The sequence below is a fragment of the Centruroides sculpturatus genome, unplaced genomic scaffold (assembly GCF_000671375.1).
Source record: "Centruroides sculpturatus isolate CEXI.00-Female unplaced genomic scaffold, Cexi_2.0 scaffold5, whole genome shotgun sequence".
Classification (NCBI taxonomy): Eukaryota; Metazoa; Arthropoda; class Arachnida; order Scorpiones; family Buthidae; genus Centruroides; species Centruroides sculpturatus.
Window position 1 is genome coordinate 130359 of NW_019384397.1, and position 19892 is coordinate 150250.

Below are 19892 nucleotides of genomic sequence, written 5' to 3' on the forward strand. Positions count from 1 at the left end.
TTTAATTTATTATAATTATCTTTATAATAATTTTAAATGATTTTTTTAATAACAATTAAATTAAAAATTTCTCGGATTTTAATTCCTTTTATTTAGCTTAAAGTATTAAAATCATTAGCATTTCTTAAAGGGGGTGGAATTTGTAATTTTCTCAAAAATCCATAATATGTAATCAGGTATTTTTAAAACTGATGAAAAGTTTCCGGGTTAGAAAATTCTCATCGTTTATTATCCCGACAATCTGTTATTTATAACATTTAAAATCTGTAACTTATATATTCATATAAAAGCCTCTTATCTACGAACAGCTGCCGATTTAAATAAAGGTAGAAAGTCAAGCAGCTGAGAAAAGTAAAAGTTGTTGCCAAACATAATAGGCACTGCCTATAGGCATGGAGATGGATTTAGAAATACTATTTTTATTAAGCAACGAAATGATTTCACATTTATCATTCGCTTTAATTTGTACTATTTAAGAGGATTTATCCAGGTTATTATTGACCTCTAGGCATAATTTACGTAAAGTTAAGTTTCTTTGTTTTTCTAAAAAAAATAAATTAATATAATGTTTAAAATTAAAAAAAAAATTTATTAAATTTATTAATTGAGATCTTTTACACGATCTTGCGGTTATTTAGTAGCGTATTAACTATGTATGAGATCTTTCGAACGATTACCAGATCTTTAATCACGATCTAACACCGACCTGTACATAAAGCCATTTATAGTTCATTTTATGGCATAAAGCTATGTTTTAAAGCTCTCACGAACAGATAACAACCCTACACAAAACGACGTCTTAAAATATGTACAGATTAGTTTTAAAAGAAGCTTTTTTATACGATTTTAAGAATACATATTAAAGAAGAAAATCTTTTCATTGGATCCGAAATATCAAAGACGTAATTAAGTAAATAAAACGAAGAAGAAGGGCCTCGTATCGATATAATAATAGGAGTTTTATGGACGAAGAATGAATGACACGAGGTATTAATATCGAGTTACTCACCTTTATTCGTAACATCCTCATTTCTGGAAAAGTCTTTCTTACAAGTATCCTTAGCGTTTATATCACGAACGGGCGAAGTTCTCGAACTCGACAACTCGGGTGACATTTCGGATCGAGGTGGTGACGTAACAGAAACCGAACTGGGTGAACCTTCCCCAACGACGACAGAATAACCGGAGTGTTGGGAGGACGAAGCTGGTGAAACCGTACGTCGATGTTCCGTGCACAAGTTCAACGGTTGGTCTGCGGTAATTGATTCCACTTCGGACGCACACAACGCATCTCTGTATACAGAAGTGACGGGAGAAAGAGGAGGAGAATCACTACGAAGTCCTAAAATGTCTACGATAAAGTGAGAAGTGGGTTGTTTGGGAGGCTTTCCATATACATGAGGGTGCCACGTCCTGATAGCTACCGAAGGAAGAGGATAGATCTGCGTGTAACAATTATCTTGATGCATGATACGGAATTTGAATACGGCTTATAAAAATGCCGTCTGTTACTTACGACGGCTTTACATCGGAGGCTAAACTGCGTGTAACAGTCGGAGAAGCGACGGCGCTCTTTCTCTCACTACGCATGCGCCCTGAACATGGGTAGTAAAATAAATAATGGACTGTGATTGGTAGGTGGTTGGCAGGCTATTAGATGTCTCAGCTACTCTCGGGTTAAGCAGATTATACGACAGCTTCGTCTATCTCTCAATTCCCTGTAGAGTTTGCCAAGGAGAACTATTAACATCGAGACATGCATATAATATTTGGCTTTTTTTTTTCTTCTTTCCTTCTTCTTCTTGCCTGTTTTTCCTCTTCACTCCCTCACTCGCTTCTTTTTGCAGTTGTTGGTCGTGTTGACAAATTGGAATGGGGTTTAAAAGGAACACTTTTGCAACTTTTAGATGCAAAACTTTACCGTTTTGTAAATGGCAATTAAGGTTTTTGCGTTAGCGGAGACGATCTCGTGTCGAGAAGAGCAATTTAAACTGCGATTAATTTTGTAAGCGTACTGTTTTTTTTTTTTTTTTTTTTATGGCAATCACCAAGCGTTTTTACGAGAATTTTGTTGTTTATCTTTCTTTATGTTTTGTTAATTCTCCGCGGCTTCCTCGGTTCTCTTTTAATTGTGATTTTCATAATAAAGAAAAGAAAGGAATAAAAAAAAAACTTTAACGTTAATACTCGATTTTGATCTTTCGTGATACTCTTACAAAAATCCTCGTTTTACAAGATTTAGTACTCGTTCTTCTTTGCCGGATTTTCTTTGGATTTTTTAGTATTTTGTGGTTGTAATACGGTTTGTTACTAACTGTTTAAATATATATATATATATAAGTCTTTAAATTCTTTTAAAGCAAAATTTAAATCTGACTTCATCTACGAGAAAATTTTTTAATATTTCATCTATTGTTTTCAAAATGATTTTAAATCAAAGGTAAGATTCAATGAAACAAATCAGTTTTTATTTCCTGAATTTCAAGTCAATAGAAAGGAAAAAAAAAAAAAATTGATTATAGTCTTAAATGTTTTAAAATGTATCAATTTTTTAAATAATTTATTTTATAATTTAAACTTTTCTCATTGATTTGAACACGAATTTATTTTAAAATTCATTTTGTTACACGTCTTTAATTTTCTGATTGAATCTATAATCTGAATCGATCCTCTCTTTATAATCCTATATCAAATCATTAAATGATTCAGTTCGAAGGCATTAAATATTGAATCGATCTTCTATAGCTTATTAATGCTATTCTTTCAATTAGGCATTTATGTTACTTAGCCTACAGGCTCTGTATTTATTATGCCTGTTGGGTCGTTCACCTTCTAAGAAAGATAACTTTCGACTATTTTAGAGATAGGTAAAATATTATTTATAACTGATAAATTTTTATGACTTTATTTACAGATGACTTAATGTTGTCCAAATGCCTAACTACGGAGATTTCCTTCTGAAAGGCTTATCGACCGATGGGGGGGGTCTAAGTGCAACACTTGCTAGGCCTCAGTGGTCAAATATCCAAACCACATACCGTTTAGGCAGTGNCATTCATCACATTGATTTTATTTAACCATTTAAAGATGTAATTGTGAACAATGACTCAATTCTAACAAAAACTCTCGTTAAATTTCTTCTCACCTTTAATACTTTTGAAATTCAAATTCTATAAATGAAAATTTCTCTTTTTAAGACGTTAGAACTTTGTCATTTCTCTTGAATCTTTATAGCTAATATAAATTTAAATATTATGCATCACAGATTTGAATAAAGACTTGGGTTTATTTTATTGTTCTTTTAAATAAAATAGAATAGAATTGGTAGATAAATACATTTAAACGATGTTTAATCTACGAAAAGATCTTAAAATATTTTCTAAGAACTAAATTTCTAAAATACAAAGTTATGTTTATTGGTTGTATAAACACGGAGATCTTTCTTGAAAGCGTACTAATGGCATTAATAAAAAAAAAAGTTTCTGAATGTATAAAAAAAAAAATATTGAATTTTGTTCCGCTTCTCGTTGAGATCGTGGATAAAGGAGTTACACTCTATCATTAGAAACCCTCATTTTCTTTCTAATTAAGGATAAAGAGAGAAGGTTGCATATTTTCCTCTAATGTGCCTAAATTGCAGATACCGTCAAACCCCATTTCCTCTCTAATTATGAACAGTAGGGTTACCCCCGAAACTCATACTTTTTGTAGAGAAGAAGCGAAAAATGTTAAACATATGGTTAAATCTTATAGTAACTCCTGGAGCGACAGTGGTTTACTGTTTAGAATCCGGTAATAGCTGCACTGTTTTGTCAGACAAGTAGGCGACTAAACAGCCTCTTGTCCCTTCAAGACGTCGACGTCAGTTGCTTATCTTCTCCACAGTAAATCTGACACCATTGGCGGCAGCAAATGTCGGATGTAATATGACCTACAATGTTAATGCATTAGGACAGGACGCAGGCGCATTGACCAAGCATTAAGTGACCTTAGGGATACTTCATCCCCTCTAAACGTAGTTTGTGGTTTGTCGGATATTCTTTGCTGTCCAATTATCGCCCCTGACAAGAACCACTACAGAATTTGTTATAAGAAATAACCAATTTTTAAATACCATTCTTTGTTGGCTTCTATAGAATTAAGTGTTTTAACACTTAATTATGAAATTTGTCAAAATGTTCAATTAATTTCTTTTCTATGAAATTTACATATGTACTGTACCTCTTTAATCATAAAAAATTAAAGTTTTTAGATACAAATGAATACAAAATTTAACCTCCAACGTTCAATTTAATCGAATGTTTTAGAATATAATTAATTAATGTACTAATTTTATGATTGTAGACGGTTTAAAATGATAAATTCGTATAGAAAAGAACTAATTGTTAGTTAGAACTTTACAGAAAATTGGACTGAATCTGATACCCGTTACAAAGAAAAATTAACAATTCTAAGAATCTAAAATCTCTTTCATAAGCTATAATTTAACTAATTTACTAAAATATAATTATTAAATTTGAAAAATTCAAATTGAAAATGATACAATTTATACATTACTTATACGAAAAAATTAATATACGAAAAATATAATTAATTCTACCAATTCAAATTTTGAAGTATTAAATTTCATATAAAACTAAAAAATTAAATATTTTAATTAATTAAATTAATAAGTATTCCTATATAAGTACAGTAAAGTACATCTAATAAGTACTTAACCCCATCACTTAAGCACTTATCGGTTTAAAAACTTAATAAATATTAACTTTAAAAATATCTTTTAAAACTAGAATAAACTATAATTTAATTAATATTTATGACAAATTTAAACACGGAATAATGTAGATAAGTTTAAATAATAAAAAAAATTGTAAGATTAAGTGACTATATATTAATTTATTTAAATTTTATCCTACGCTCTTATCTGTCTTGAATTATCTATAGTTATTTATACTATACTATGCTATATTTTTAACATAAAAAAAATCAATTAAAAATATAAAAATTTGCTTAGAGAATGAAAAAAAAAAGAAGAGGAGAACGAGAATAAAATTCCGAAATGAAAATTTTATAAGCGGTTATAACCTTCTAATTATAGATAAAAAATGATACATACTAATTTTATATTAGGTGGAGATATCTAAAATTCTTATCAAAACAATTTAAAACTAGGAAAGTAGATACAAGATCATTTGACTTAAGTATAAACATACGAAAAATTCTTTTCTTTCAGGTAGTTTGTACAGAATTGATAAGGAGTAGCGGAAGTAGCGGTAAACAAGGCTTACTAAAGTCACATAGTTTTTTGTTTTTTTTTTTTAAAGCTTAATCCAGACCAAAAATTAAACATCAATTACCGCATTACATGTAAGGGAGGCAAACAATAGAATATATATCAGCCATAGTAATCAATGCGGTAGAAGTACGTGGCAGACAGATGATATCGCACACGAACAGCATCGCCTATAGCATAGTCACGTAGTGTAGCAAATAAGTGCTTTGTTTAGGAGCGATCGTTAACTGTAATTGTAGGTTGAAACGAGTCACCACTTTTGGGATGGTTTATATTAATTCGCAATGCCCCATTCGGTCTCCCAAATCATTTGTTATACAAGGGTTTAATTATTGTTTAGATAATAACGGGGCCCAAATCTAAACAACTAAACATCGTCCCACTCGTAGAGGAACTCGTGTTTAATCATGACTTCCGCAAAATAAAATTACCATTTATGGTTTTTTTCGGTATTTAGTTTGATGTTTTTATTCCTATATTTTTGAATTTTATAAAGATATTTTAGTAAATAAATTATAGATTTATGTTGTGCTAGTGAACTATTTTATCTGTATTAAATTTCTTCTTGTATTTTCATAGCAAAATATCTTAATTTCTACTTACAAACTTTTTTCTTTAACACTGAATGTACTGTACTTTTTTCGTGTTAAAGTATTTTATTACGTTAAAAATTCGCTTTTAACACATTTTTTTAATAAGATTTTATATGTTTCTTTCCACTTTTAATGTGCTAAAAAATATATTTCAGTTCAAAATTCTTGTTTACTTCTCTAATTTTTTTTTTTTTATAAATTAAATCAAATTTAAACACATAATTAAATGAATTAATGCTAATTTGTAAAATTATAGTCTCAAATTTTAATAAAATGATATTTAAAGCATTAAAATTCAATGAGAAAATAATTTAAACACTTTTAAAAAATTGATTTTATAATGGCAAACAATTAATATTCATTTTTTTTTATAGCTTTATTTGACACAAATTATTACGCTTGCATTAATTAATACCCGCAATTTTCATTATTATTTACTAATTATCATTCTTTAACTTCCGTTTCTCAACAGTAGCAATTGAAAAAAATAAATGATAATTATTTATGTCACCGCTATAAAGATGATAATCTTTATTAATATATTTATAAAGGTAAAGATGACGATAATGACTATCATTATGTCTCTATAATTTCGGTTGAATAATTTGATCATCATAATTCTCCCCTTATGCAAACTAATTTTATTATTAATGATTTATCACATATATTGAATGGATATCATCATCATCATCATCATCATCATCAGTTGATATTTTCATTTAGGAAGTAACGCTAATGAAAAAAAAGGGGGATGAAATCCAGTCGATAATAAGTTATAAAATCAATTAATTTTAAATAGATTATTCTGATTATAATTAGCTATAAAATATAATAATAAAACGCAATTAAATTTGTTTCGTTGATGACATAATAATTAAAAAAAAAGGTATTAATTAAGAAATTATATTTAACAATTAATTAGAGGCCTTCAGAATTTAATTATTTAATAATAAAGCTTGAAATGAGGCATTTAAATTCGGGTATTATATGAATTTATCAACGTATCTTCACCTCCTTTTTTTCTTGAAGAAAATGAATAATATGGATCACCTTTATGTAAATCTTGTTAGCATCATGTTAAATAATATCATCATTATCAATATTTTATCATAAAAAAGAAACTATTCTATATATTTTATTATTCATTTATTCATTCATTGTATTTCCATCATACCTTGTCGAGTTATCTGCCTTCTCATATTCAATTTTTTTTTTTATTGTTTCTATTGTTTTATAATAAAATATCCTGTCCTTATTATTGATTACATTTATTCCTTTTTGTGTTGTGGTAATTTGATCAATTAATTTTAATATATATTTTTTTTATTTTTGTTTATTAAATTAAAATATTACGCTCTTAAAGTAGCACAACAGATTCTACAGAATTCTTGCTCCTGTTCAATATATCAATGTCCGTGTTCAGGATAATAAAAATATCTAGAATAGTGGCCTTATCGTGTTAATGTGATAGAGCAGGCCCATATTTTAAATAACTTAATCACATCCTTATAGGCCTATATATTTTTTAAGGAATTTAATCTTGTTTCTGTTTAAAGAAATTCCTGTTTACGTCTCTGAATGTAATTCTTTGTAAAGAAGTTCTTTATATGTCGTCGAATGCAAATTGTATACATTTGAATTGTTTTTTCCTATAAATAAATAATTTAATTTAAATTTATAGCATTTAATCATAGAAAAATCCACTCAAATATACATAATTTACATTCAGAGATGTATATAATAACTTCTCTTCACAGTGACAAGATTAAATTCCTTTATAAATATATAGGCCTATAAAACAATAATTATGTGACTTAAAAAATAGGCCTGTTCTGTTACGTTAATTCTGTAAGGCTTTTGATTCAGATATTTTTTATTATCTTGAACTCAGACTTGTTACATTGAATAGCATTAAGAATTTTGTACAGTACAGTACATTCCATGTGCCACCTTAATTTATACTGATTTAGCTATTTTAAAAATAAATTAGTTTGAATCTATTCATCTTTCTGTTCATTTTAGTAAGGATAGAGAAATCCTATTTATATAATTTATATTTTGTTGTAAGCCCTACGCTTACGTAGATTTTTTCTCTATTGATTTTAATTAAGTATCACGTATTTTATGTATAAATCATCTAAATTATTTATTTAAAAACAGAAAAATACATCTGTTTTTTTAGAATCTTTTTATCATTTATTTAGTTCTATCTTCTATATCAGTATACAAATTTCTATAAGATTTGTGATTAGATTTTAAATCTTTTATTACTCTTATGCTTCTGTATCTTATATTATAAGAAATAAGGCATTTTTTAAAAGGCTTTCTTATCATACTTTATACAGAAAAAATTCAAACATAATTATTACCTATTGTTTAAAGATACCCCTGAAAGATAAATCTACTACACACACACACACAAAAAAAAGATATACATAACCTAAACAATCAAATCATTTAAAAACTTAAGTAAAATATTATTAATCTCGAATAAATTTTATTCATTATCCGACAAATTCCTTATCTCATACGAAAAGATAATCATCAGCGTTGACAAGATGGTACATAAGGTTCTTATACAGTATGAGTAACACGTTTCACGTTCCCATAACTACTGACTAACCTCCTCATTATTTTCTTATCATGTAGACCTTATATGACTACCATATTAGTGAAGTTCGTAACTTGATTGATGTTGCATTCGAATGCTGTTGCCTCGGGTACTACCGGTTCTTATAAGTAATATATATATATATATAAAAAAAAAGAAAAAAGAAAAAAAGTAGTTATTTTTCTATTCTTTGTAAGATAATATCAATAGTAAATAAATATTAATAACTTAAATTATTATCGTAAATGGGAAAATTATTCTATTCAAATTTTATTACTATAATAGTATAACTTGTATACAGTTTGTAGTCAAGATGGGTCGTAGATAACAAGATAACATATTGTATGATCTTTCGAAGGCTTTAATGCAAATATTCTTTTATGTATATATATATATTTTTTAAACTTATATGAGATAATTTAATGAGAAATTCGTGATTTAAGAAAATGTAAATAATTTTTCGATAAAGATAACACGTTGATATGATCCATAAACTTTATTATTTTTTCTATGAAATATGGACATAGAAAGGTATAATTTTCAATGTAAAATATCATTTTAATTTATTAAAATATCTAATTTTAATATTTATATCTTAATATGAACTATCTTTATATATTTTCTTTCTCCTTATCATTGATGGTCTTTGTAAGATTAATTCTTTTTTTTTTCTTTCTTTTTAAAACAAATATTCTCTCGATAATATAGCTAAATTTATATCATAATTATTAAATTAAACACTGTCAATATCCTTAGAAAAAAAAATAGATTATTAATTAATACACGGGGTGGTCCAAAAGTCAGTTAACCGCGTTAATCGCCTGAATAAGTTCATTTAATCGTTATAACGCTGTAATTTGTATATTTAACAAGAATAATCTCATTTTGAAACGAATTTTTAAGTAATAAATTTAATAAATAATTTTGAATAAGAGCAATTTAGTCTGTATAATGGTTAACTGACTTTTGTACCACCCTTTAATGTAAATAAATAGACAAAGTTTTACATTTACTAAATATTGTTTATTTTATTTTATTTTTTACCTAAAAATAAATTAAAATAAGTAAGCTTAATAGGAACAAATTTCCACTTTAAAATGCTTTGGAACTTTTGATCTATCTAAAAATAATTTTAAAATTTTATTACTTGGGTCATAAAATTGAATCAATCATCGACTATAAAGTCAAATAGTGAATATAGAAATACATAAAATATTATATTATATAGAATAATAATCAATAAGAGAATATTTACAGCAATAAAAATATCCAAACATATTAAATTATAAACCGTTTCTGTGTTTTTTTTAGGTATTTTTCCTTCTCTTTCTTTTCTACATTCCTATATAAAAGTTATATGTATGGATAGTGAAATGTCGAGAGATAAAGTTTTCCGAAATGTAGCACATATCTATGATCAAATCTTATCTGATAACGTGTAGAAACATATTGGCTAAAGTTCCGAAATTGCAGAAAAATGAAACACATTTACATAGACAATTTGCTTCCGGTGAAAAGTGAGTGGCTTTTGCTTCCTTTAAGATTGGAAAATGGAAAAAATTTCCCTTTACATTCGAGGGAATTGCGTTTACTCTTTTCTCACAACACTTCTACTTCTTTACTCCTCTCCTTTCTCTATCCCATTTATCTAGAATATGTACAATACTTCATTTTCATAATGCTAAATGTAGACTATGTTTTCTATTAATAAATAATGTATCAACGAAACAATATTATGGAAACAAGTAGTAAATATATGGCTTTCTCCCTTTCAAAAATGATTGAAAATTTTAACATTTCTAGCTAATAAAATGTTACATTCTACACTTTAATTAATTATTACACAAGTTTATCTGTTATTCTGTCTTAAAAGATTCATTAGTTAAAGGAGAAGAGGTATGTTTGAATAAGAGAAACATGTTTAATTAATTTTTAATTTCTCTTCTATTTTTTATTATGAATATGAAAATATATATATATATATATAAATAATGATTCTTTAATAAATAATAATAAAACTTATTTTTAAATTGTTTGAGACTTATTAATTATTGAAATGATTAAATTAGCACATCTTTTAATTAAAGATGTAAGTAATGATTAAATTATCAAGTATATTTTAATAATGTAAAAAGTAGGATTAATTCGAAATTATTAAGCAAATAGTAATACATTTAGTAATTCTAAGCTGATTCGTTTGAATTTATTTGTTAAGAGTAGCATCCTCATCAGTAAGTATCATAGAAGGGGAGGAGGAGGGAGGAAAAAAAGAGGAGTTTTAACACGGTTAATAGCATAAATTAGCCATGAGCATAAAGAGAGAAATAGTCGTAAAAGTAGTGTCTCATCAATCTTACCTAACCATCGACATTTACCCCAAACCCACCTTAACAACAAACATCTTAAAAGCACATTTTATTGATAGTAGATTATCAAAAATGATTTAAAATTCCCTGTCGGTAGGAAAAAAGCGAGTTAAAATCTCATCGTTTCCACTAAATTCCTAAAGCCTAGTCACGGTTGGAATACAAATTACAAACTGGGGAGAAAATTTTCCGGAAAAGATACGCTGATGACGTCACGTCGTATTGGGACCTCTATCCCGACCAATTCTCATTTCCACGCATCCTACTTTATTGTCGTCAGTTCGGAGAGTCCCAAGGCGAATAGAAAATATAGCTCAAGATTGGATTTATTATCGCACCCCTACGATCGATTCGTGCTACTACCTTATTACCTACAAGTCGAATAAACACGAACACGTCCCTTCGCACAGCGATATCTTACGCGTACGATTTTACTATAATAAAGAGCGAACGAAGCACAGGATAATTACCTTCCTCTGAAAGAGTAGCAGAAAATCGACATTTTGTCATTCAACAGGTTTTCTAAAGTTACTGTTTGCGGTAGCTTTTGTTAAACTACGAGACGAGATCCGCTTGGGATGCTGCACATATTATATCCCGGATGCGGGTTATCACCTGCGTGCGGGTTCTACTAAAAAGTCAACATCATTATTGGTTATGAACGAGATCTTGGTTAGAATCCCAGGCGGATATCGGACCCGATTCACCGCCTCTTTTGTTAAAGGATTTGCATTCTCTCGTTGCCATGGTGATTGCTATGCCTTTTTTCTTTTATAATTACGTTTTACATGTTTTTGCCAGTCTGTCTGTTAGTCCGACGCAATGATGATGATGATACGTCTTCTGCTTTAATAATAATAATAATAATAATTCTCTAGGTGCGATTTGTAAATAGTGTCCGCATTAAATTCAAATGATGTTTATTAAGATCTATCAATATCCATTAAAAATATCTTACATTGCTTATTGAAATGTTACTATGTTTCTAATTGAGAAGAGAGGAAAGCATTTCCAATCATCATCAAAACTTTAAATTCTATCGCATTTTCTCTAAGTAAAATATAAATATATAATATTATTAGATTAAAACAATAAATATTAAAGCTGTAATTAAATAGATTTAATTTATATTGATGTAAATAATCTTCAATTTGTATTTTAATTAAAAGTATTTATCTTAATGTAATCCTACACTTTTTATACATTTATTTATATTTTTATAACGTTAAGAGGATCATTTAATTAATTAATAAATGCGAAATTAAATGTAAATAAATTTATAAATAGTTATAATTTTCAACTATTACTATTATAGGCCTAGTGTGGAATTCAATAGATTCATATTAAAGGCGCATTGATTATTATTATTTTTTACATAAAAATTATAATATATTTAAATAATTTTATTACATAACTAGGCTCTGATTTCGAAACTTCTTTATAGGCTAACAAAAAATAATAATAATAATAATATAATTCTTCAATAAAATATAAATTTGTATTCCTTATAGGCTCAGTAACATATTAACGATCCTATTCTCTTAATAAAATAGATCTTATCCTCTCCCGTGACTTCAGCCTAATTAACATTGTGACACAAGAAACGGCCTTTGGGCCAATTTTGACAATATTTAATATCCCAAACCGACCTGAATAAGTTTAAATCGTGTGAAATAGGCTAAAGTTACACTTTCAGTCACGATAAGCTTAAGGCCCGACCTTCGTCATATTAATTCATTATTGCATGTACCATACCACTATCCCTTCTAACTCACGAATTCATCTATTGTCGAACACGTTTCCTTCATATCCTGCCTTAAAAGGAGATCTTACAAATGCATTGGTCCGTCTATAGTCATTTATTTATTGTTCTTTGAGTAAATGGCGTCGTTTTTACTTTACTCCGACTTTTTTTTTCAAAATATAACTTAATACTAAATTTTGGAAAGTTTAAAATATATTTATATTCAGAAATTTAAAAATTACTGTATAAATTTAGTTTAAAAATATATCAGTATAGGCTGTATCTTTTACATTTATGGATATTTTTTAATGTAACTCGTGAATTTAAATGTTTCTACATTTATCTAAACATTAATTAATAGATTTTTAGATATTATTTTGGTGTTTATGAGATTTTATATAGTCAAATTCTTCTTAAAAATAGCATTATAATGTGTTTTATGATATTTTATATACATAAAAAGCATAAAGATTGTTTAAAAAAACACAAAAAAATAGGTGTATTTGTATTTGATTAAACACACTTTATTGGTATTTTGGAAAAAATTCACTTAAGAACGTTTAAAAATATTTATTACTTTAATTATTAATAAAATACTCAATTTTTAAAATAATCGCAATACTTTTTTTAGAGTTTCATACACAATCCAGGACCTCCTTTACCTGACTTTTTATGTCAACCAAATCACAATTGACACTTTAACCAATAAAATTCGACTACTTCTCTAACGTAAATACAGGCTCTCAGCTTCTATAACTAATCATTCCTACCTCACTCTCGTTATCCAAACAGACGAAGGGTAGAGGTCCTTTTGTTTAAGATCCACTGACGTCAACTGCTCTGCCACCTGTGAAAACAACTGAGGGAAGTTGGATAGTAATTAAAGTCTGTCACCGGTAAGAGCCGTTGTTTGGGTTAGAAGGACATACAATTAAGTGACGTCATCGGTAACAAAACATTAAAGCCACATCTGGTATCATCTCTAAACTTATCTTTGATTTTCGATAGTTTCGCCACGATGACAACTTGTCTTCTATCATATTGCTCATGACCTTATCGCTCCAAACTGACACAACATTAAACACTACAATAGGCCTTTTAGTTTTTAGTATATCAAATAAACTACTAAGAATTACATATATGACTCACATGACTATAAAAAATAAATTGTTCTAATTAAAATTATGCATAAATTTAATACATTTCTCCTTTAACTTTAACATATTTTTAAAAGGTTTATACACTAAAAAATCATTAAATAATTGTAAATTTAATCGATTATTTGCTAGAAAAACAGTATAAATTTCGATTTTAAGCCTATATTATACTCTAAATTACAAGCCTATAGGCCTATAGGTTTGTAAACATTTTAAAATATTAATAAATTTTTTTTAATTAAGCCTTCATCCTTATTTTCTTTACATTAAGGCAATTAGTTTTAAAAACAAACAAATATGTTTATATATCATAAATAATTGTTTTAAATTCCCATTCAAATTAGTTATACAAATTAAAATTCTAAGAAAAATTTTAAAAAATAAAATTAAAAAAAAAGGATTTAATAATTGTAAAGTTATAAATTTTCCTTTAAGAAACAATTATGGAAGTGGTAATTGGCCATTTAGCCGTTGGAAGATTCCAAACCGGGTAGTACCACCTTAGATAAAATGAGCGAGCCTTCTACATGACGTCACAGACGGAAGGATGACAGCCCTCTTCAATTTGGCAGGAGAGCACGTTGACTTAATTAAAGTTCCCGGTACCCTGTTAATTACGCAAGACTGTTGTCATGGCAACCATCTTCAACAACCGACTAATGGTTCAAAGTTCAAACAACGTCCCTCGATATATCGCTACATCGTACCTAGACCTAAATATCATACTAGATAATAGGACGGATCGCGTTACCGAAAACTAATGGCGAAACTAGTATCATTATCGTTTATTTAACGTTTTTTTTTTTTAAAAAAAAGTTTTTACATATTCTTACATTAAAAAAATTCCTCTATAATAATTATTCAAGATTTCTTATCCGTTATTAGGCTAACTATGTTCGGATATAAAGCATAAAAAAATTCATCTTTTTATTTGTAATTAAAGACCTATAAACACTTTATTACTGTCTAATTACTTTATTCAGCGCAATCTTTTACACATAAACAAATTGTCACATGTGTTAACTGTTAAACTCCAAACACCCACGTCAACATGTGACAATTAGCTAATGTCTACCATAAGATAAAATCGTTACACGTGATTTTATTGGACACGTGTGGCACACAAATCAATTGCGGTTTTTCTTTATAAGCTTTAACTTATCGTAATCGTTAGTAATATCAAATTATTAAACTTTTAAATAAATTATTCATTATAAAATACATATGACATCGTTAATTACATTTTAGAAACATTTAAAGTTCTTTAAATACCTTTAAAAGTTATTAATTATAAATATATTTAAAGTTAATTACATCATTTTAATAAATAGCTTCTGAATTGTTATTGCTTTCGTCTTTAAATATATTTTACACACGCATCATTTTTAAATTTTAATAAATTATAATGAGTTCTTCTATTATATAAAATCTCTATGTATGATTTACACTGTAAGAAAATAGGAAATAGTTCTTAGAAATGTTTCGAAATAGCGCCAAACTTCATCGAATTAACGACTCTCGACACATTGGCAAACGTGTGTGTGTGTGTGTGTTGCGTTTAAGTGACGACGTAATCGACCGGTGCTAGTTTAAACGTTTACGTCACAACTATCCCATCTCGTAAACGTTTTTCTCTCTCCCTTTGCTTGTTTTTAATGTGTTGAATAGCTTTCCGAGTCCAGAGGTTGTCCGCTTTTATCTGATGTCGTATATCAACGTTCTTTTGTCGGCTTTTCGCTTGATGTTTGAATAGTATGGGCTATTAACCCAAAATGATGTTGGGTGTGTTGTGTATATTTTGGGATCGGGAGAAAAAAAAAAGGAAAGGGTGTTTATTATGATATTTGTTCTTGTGTGGGATGTATTACCACAGTAATTGCTTCACAATCTTGTTTATAATATTCGAAGAAACAGGTTGGCGAGTAAAGATTCTACGTAAAATGTCCTTGAATTTGATGAGTTTTCAAGTGTAGGTGGTCGATTTAAGTGAAAAGTTGTTTGCTTTCTAAAATTGTATGATTATATTATATTGCGAGTTTATATGGCTTGATTTTTCTACGTTTTATTCATTAATATCTTCCCGTTTAACTCACGTTCTTTATATTTTCTCTAAGGATTTCGATTCGAAAATACTAATTTAAGCTTTAAAGATGCTTTTCTTACAACTGAAACTCGATACAACGAATCTCTAATTTTTTTTCCTCCTCCTAAATACAATAATTTATATGTTTATTTTTAATAGGTTAAATTTATATACTAATTAATATAGAATTAAACAATTTAATTAGTATCATACATGTAGATGATATGACGGTAATTATTCTTTACATATATAATGTTTAATTAAATAATTAAATCATTTAAACAGGATAACATTCATACGATAAGGTTACTAATTTTATATCAAGCTTTCTAAAAATGTAAAGCTATAAATTAACAAGTGATAAGGGAGAAGAAGAAGAAGAAGAAGGAAGGATTCTAAATCACTAACGTTATGCATTAGTCAAATTACAGATGAATAGTGCACTATTTTATTTAAATATCAGTTTACAGAATATCTTAGAATTTTATTTAGAATTTAAGGAAATAATTTTTGAACCTTTAAATATGTAGAAAACGCTTTTATAATCCATTTATCCAATGCAATTTCGACATTTTATATGGATAAATGAAGTAATGAGAAGTAAATTATTATTATAAATAATAAAACGTTTGTATTGCAAAGTGTCTTCTTGCACATTGTTGAATTATGATGATGTCGAATTAGAAGGCCATTTAGTGGGCTTGGAAACGACGCCATTAGCCAGCTGTTAGCAGACCACTGATTAAGTTTATATCTTTCAGAGAAGATTATATCGATCGTAGTTATTATTTTAATCATTTACCTCCGTACAGTGATGCGCTCTGAGATTTGTAATAATTAGATTCACTCTTACAAATTTATCCTTTATTAGCTAGTTTACATCTTTAATGTTTGAAATAAATTTTAAATTTTTCTTATGAACTTTGTTAAATTAAACTACAAAATTTGTTTGTTAAAATATCTCATTGAATAAAATTTAATTTTATTCCGCTTCCACTCTCTTCTCTTGTGATTTTTTTATTATATATATATATAATATACATATAAAAGTAATTTTTAAATAATTAAAATTATTTGTGATATTAAATTTCCTCGTTATCGTATCATAATTAATTTTTTTTTTTTTTTTTTTTTTTTTTTTTTTTTTTTTTTTTTTTTTTTTTTTTTTTTTTTTTTTTTTTTTTTTTTTTTTTTTTTTTTTTTTTTTTNTTTATTTCTAATGCAATTTTTATAAATAAATTGTTAATATTCCTTTATCACATTAAAAAAATATATATATTGTTTCAATATAAAAATATTATTATTTATATACTTTGTTAAGAAATCTCTGATACAATTAATCAAAGATTTGACATAATTTTAAAGACTATTTGGATTAAATATTTTTAAAATAAACTTATATATATATATATATATAGGCTATAATATATAAGAAACAAGAGAGCAAAAGATATAGGATTCTCCATTTTATAACTTTTCCATTTAAAAGGACAAGTGTTAAAAAACAACAGATAAGAAAATAAAAATGTTACAATACCTTTTTTCAAAAATTGACTAATCCTTTAGGGAATTCAAACTGAGATTTTTTGGTAAAGATTGCACTTCGGTAGTTATCGATAATAAAATTTATATTTTCCTCAGGGAAATATTTTTATGTCGTCTTTATCCTTATTGGTGTAATTTGGCTTTAAGAGACGGTGTTTTGATATAAAGTGAATCGAATTTTATATATATATATATATATAAATTTCTCTGATTTATTTTTATTTAGATTTTTATAAATAAAACTAATATATTATCAAGAAAAATTAATTTTTTAATCATTATATTTTTAATTAAAAATGGTAGTAAATTAATAAAACTATTGTTTCGATTTTTAAATTTAGATAACAATTCGATTTTATTAAATTTTCCCTAATTTTAAATAAAAATTTATACTTTATTTATTTATTTATTTAATTTTATAAGCAGAAAATAAGGAAAAATGACATAAAATAAACATTAATTCATTGAACTGTAAACAGGAAAACATATTTGGATTCCAAGTAACATTCCCAATTTCTATTCAAACTATCTATGTAAGTGATATTCTCTGTTTCTAATTAAATTATCTAAACAGATTCCATACTTTACTTCAATTAAAACTCACTTTAACTTTATCTTATTCATTTTTAATTGAAATTAGCAATGTACATTAATAAATCAATCAATTTAAGTTTGGGAGGAAGAAGGAAAAAAGAAGAAGAAGAAGAAGAAAAAACTCTTCGGAAAATTGAATAAGATGCGATTTAAATGAATCCATAACAAACAATAGATATCGATCCTTTTAAGGTGTAGTTTCTTCCCAATTAAATCATCATCTCTTATCTAGATAAGGAGCAATCAAATCTGCTATTCTCGACATCGCTATCGATGCAACAAAGTTGGGATAGCAACGCACGTCTAGCTGCAGGCTCTGAAGCAACATTAGATGGACACAGCCTAGAGGTTGGTTGGTATATAGGAACTTTGAGTAGAGGAACTGACACCCTAATTACGGCCGAGTTAAGCTTCACGCCTGCTTGGTCGTTAATTAAAAATCTTCTTAATTACATAGCGGCTGGAAAGACTGACGTCTTGTTTCACTCCTTCTACTCTTCCGCCATCTAATATCTTTTCTGGGGGAGGGAGAGTTTTGATGTTCCTCCCTTCATTCTTTTGCTCCGAGTCTCTTTCTCTGAAGGTGCCGCATTGTTATACTTCGAGAAAAGGAATGGTTTTTCCTCATTCTAATTGGTTTTCTGAGATGAAGATAAAGTTAATAAATTTATAAATTGTTCTGTGATAAAATAATATCATAAATGAATGAATTAGAAAGTATTGGCCTACCTGTAATCCTTTAATATGGGGAAAATCCGTTTATAAATTCTAAATATAATCTAGGAAGCCCCAAAGTATCGATTAAATGATTAATTTTAATGGAAAATACTTTCTTGGCCTATTTAATAATAGAAAAGGGTGTGTTAATGATCTAATTTCTAAATAAATTTAAATCGTTGTATTTGTTTCTTGGCATACCGAGTTTTATCTATTCTCGTGAGAGAGAAATCAATTTATCCAGGTCATATTCACCGTAAATAACTACATAACTTCTATTTATTACAAACGTTGGTGCCAATTTTCCACTTTCTCCAGATAAAAAAAAAATTATCATTAATCATGGGAAGATATAATAAAAAATTTATTTATTTGTCTGAAATATTTTAAAGTTTATCTAATATCAACTTCTCCCCTTTCAATTTGTTTTTATTTAAAATTATGATTTAATGGAAGATTATGATTTAACTTTATATGTTTAAAATCATTAGAAATATTTCAAAATAATTGAATTTTATAATATTGTTAACTTGGAATTTAAAATCAAATTTAATATTGAAATTAATTTTGAATCTTCAGATTCTTTAGAAATAAAAGCAAATTAAATTAATTGTAACTCGTGATATTACTAATTTATGATTAAAAAAAATAACTAAATAATTCTATTTTATATTATTAAATACGAGTAAATTAATTAAGTTTGTAGAATTCATTCTAAAATTTAATATTTACTTTTATCAATAAGAAAATTAACATCTAACACGAGTGCTTTGACAATGACAAAATTATGTCTTCGGTATACGAGTTTATTTACATTTATGATCACATTTAATAAGCAAGCAGCTTATAGAGTACAAATAATGTCGTTTTATCGTGCAAAATAGTAGCTTATACGGAAAGATGTGTAACATCGATACACGTTCTATTGAATAAAACATTAAAGACAATCAATCAATCTTCGCATCTTCCATTACAATCTCATTGATACCAGAGTTTCGTGAGATTAAAGTCTGTCTACTCCGCACCCTCATACTCCACCTTCCGTTTGACCTTTGACATAGAAGGATTGAAAATCTTTTTAGCAAGCTACCACGTACTGTATTGGTATCCGATCACGTTTTGGAAGCCGGCCTTGTAATGCAGGTTTAACCTGTCTTATGTTTACTTATACACTCGATCTGTATAGACT

General features: G+C 27.4%; 1 protein-coding gene across 1 annotated transcript in view; it reads right to left on the reverse strand.

The window, feature by feature from the left end:
* LOC111618460 (homeobox protein Hox-B4a-like) overlaps positions 1-1993 on the reverse strand; it is a 31465-nt gene extending 29472 nt beyond the window's left edge. Inside the window, exon 1 of the mRNA XM_023360003.1 lies at positions 1010-1993. Coding sequence (XP_023215771.1) covers positions 1010-1469 — 460 coding nt within the window. The 5' untranslated portion in view covers positions 1470-1993. The remainder of the gene's footprint in view (positions 1-1009) is intronic.
* Between the last annotated feature and the right edge of the window lie 17899 nt (positions 1994-19892).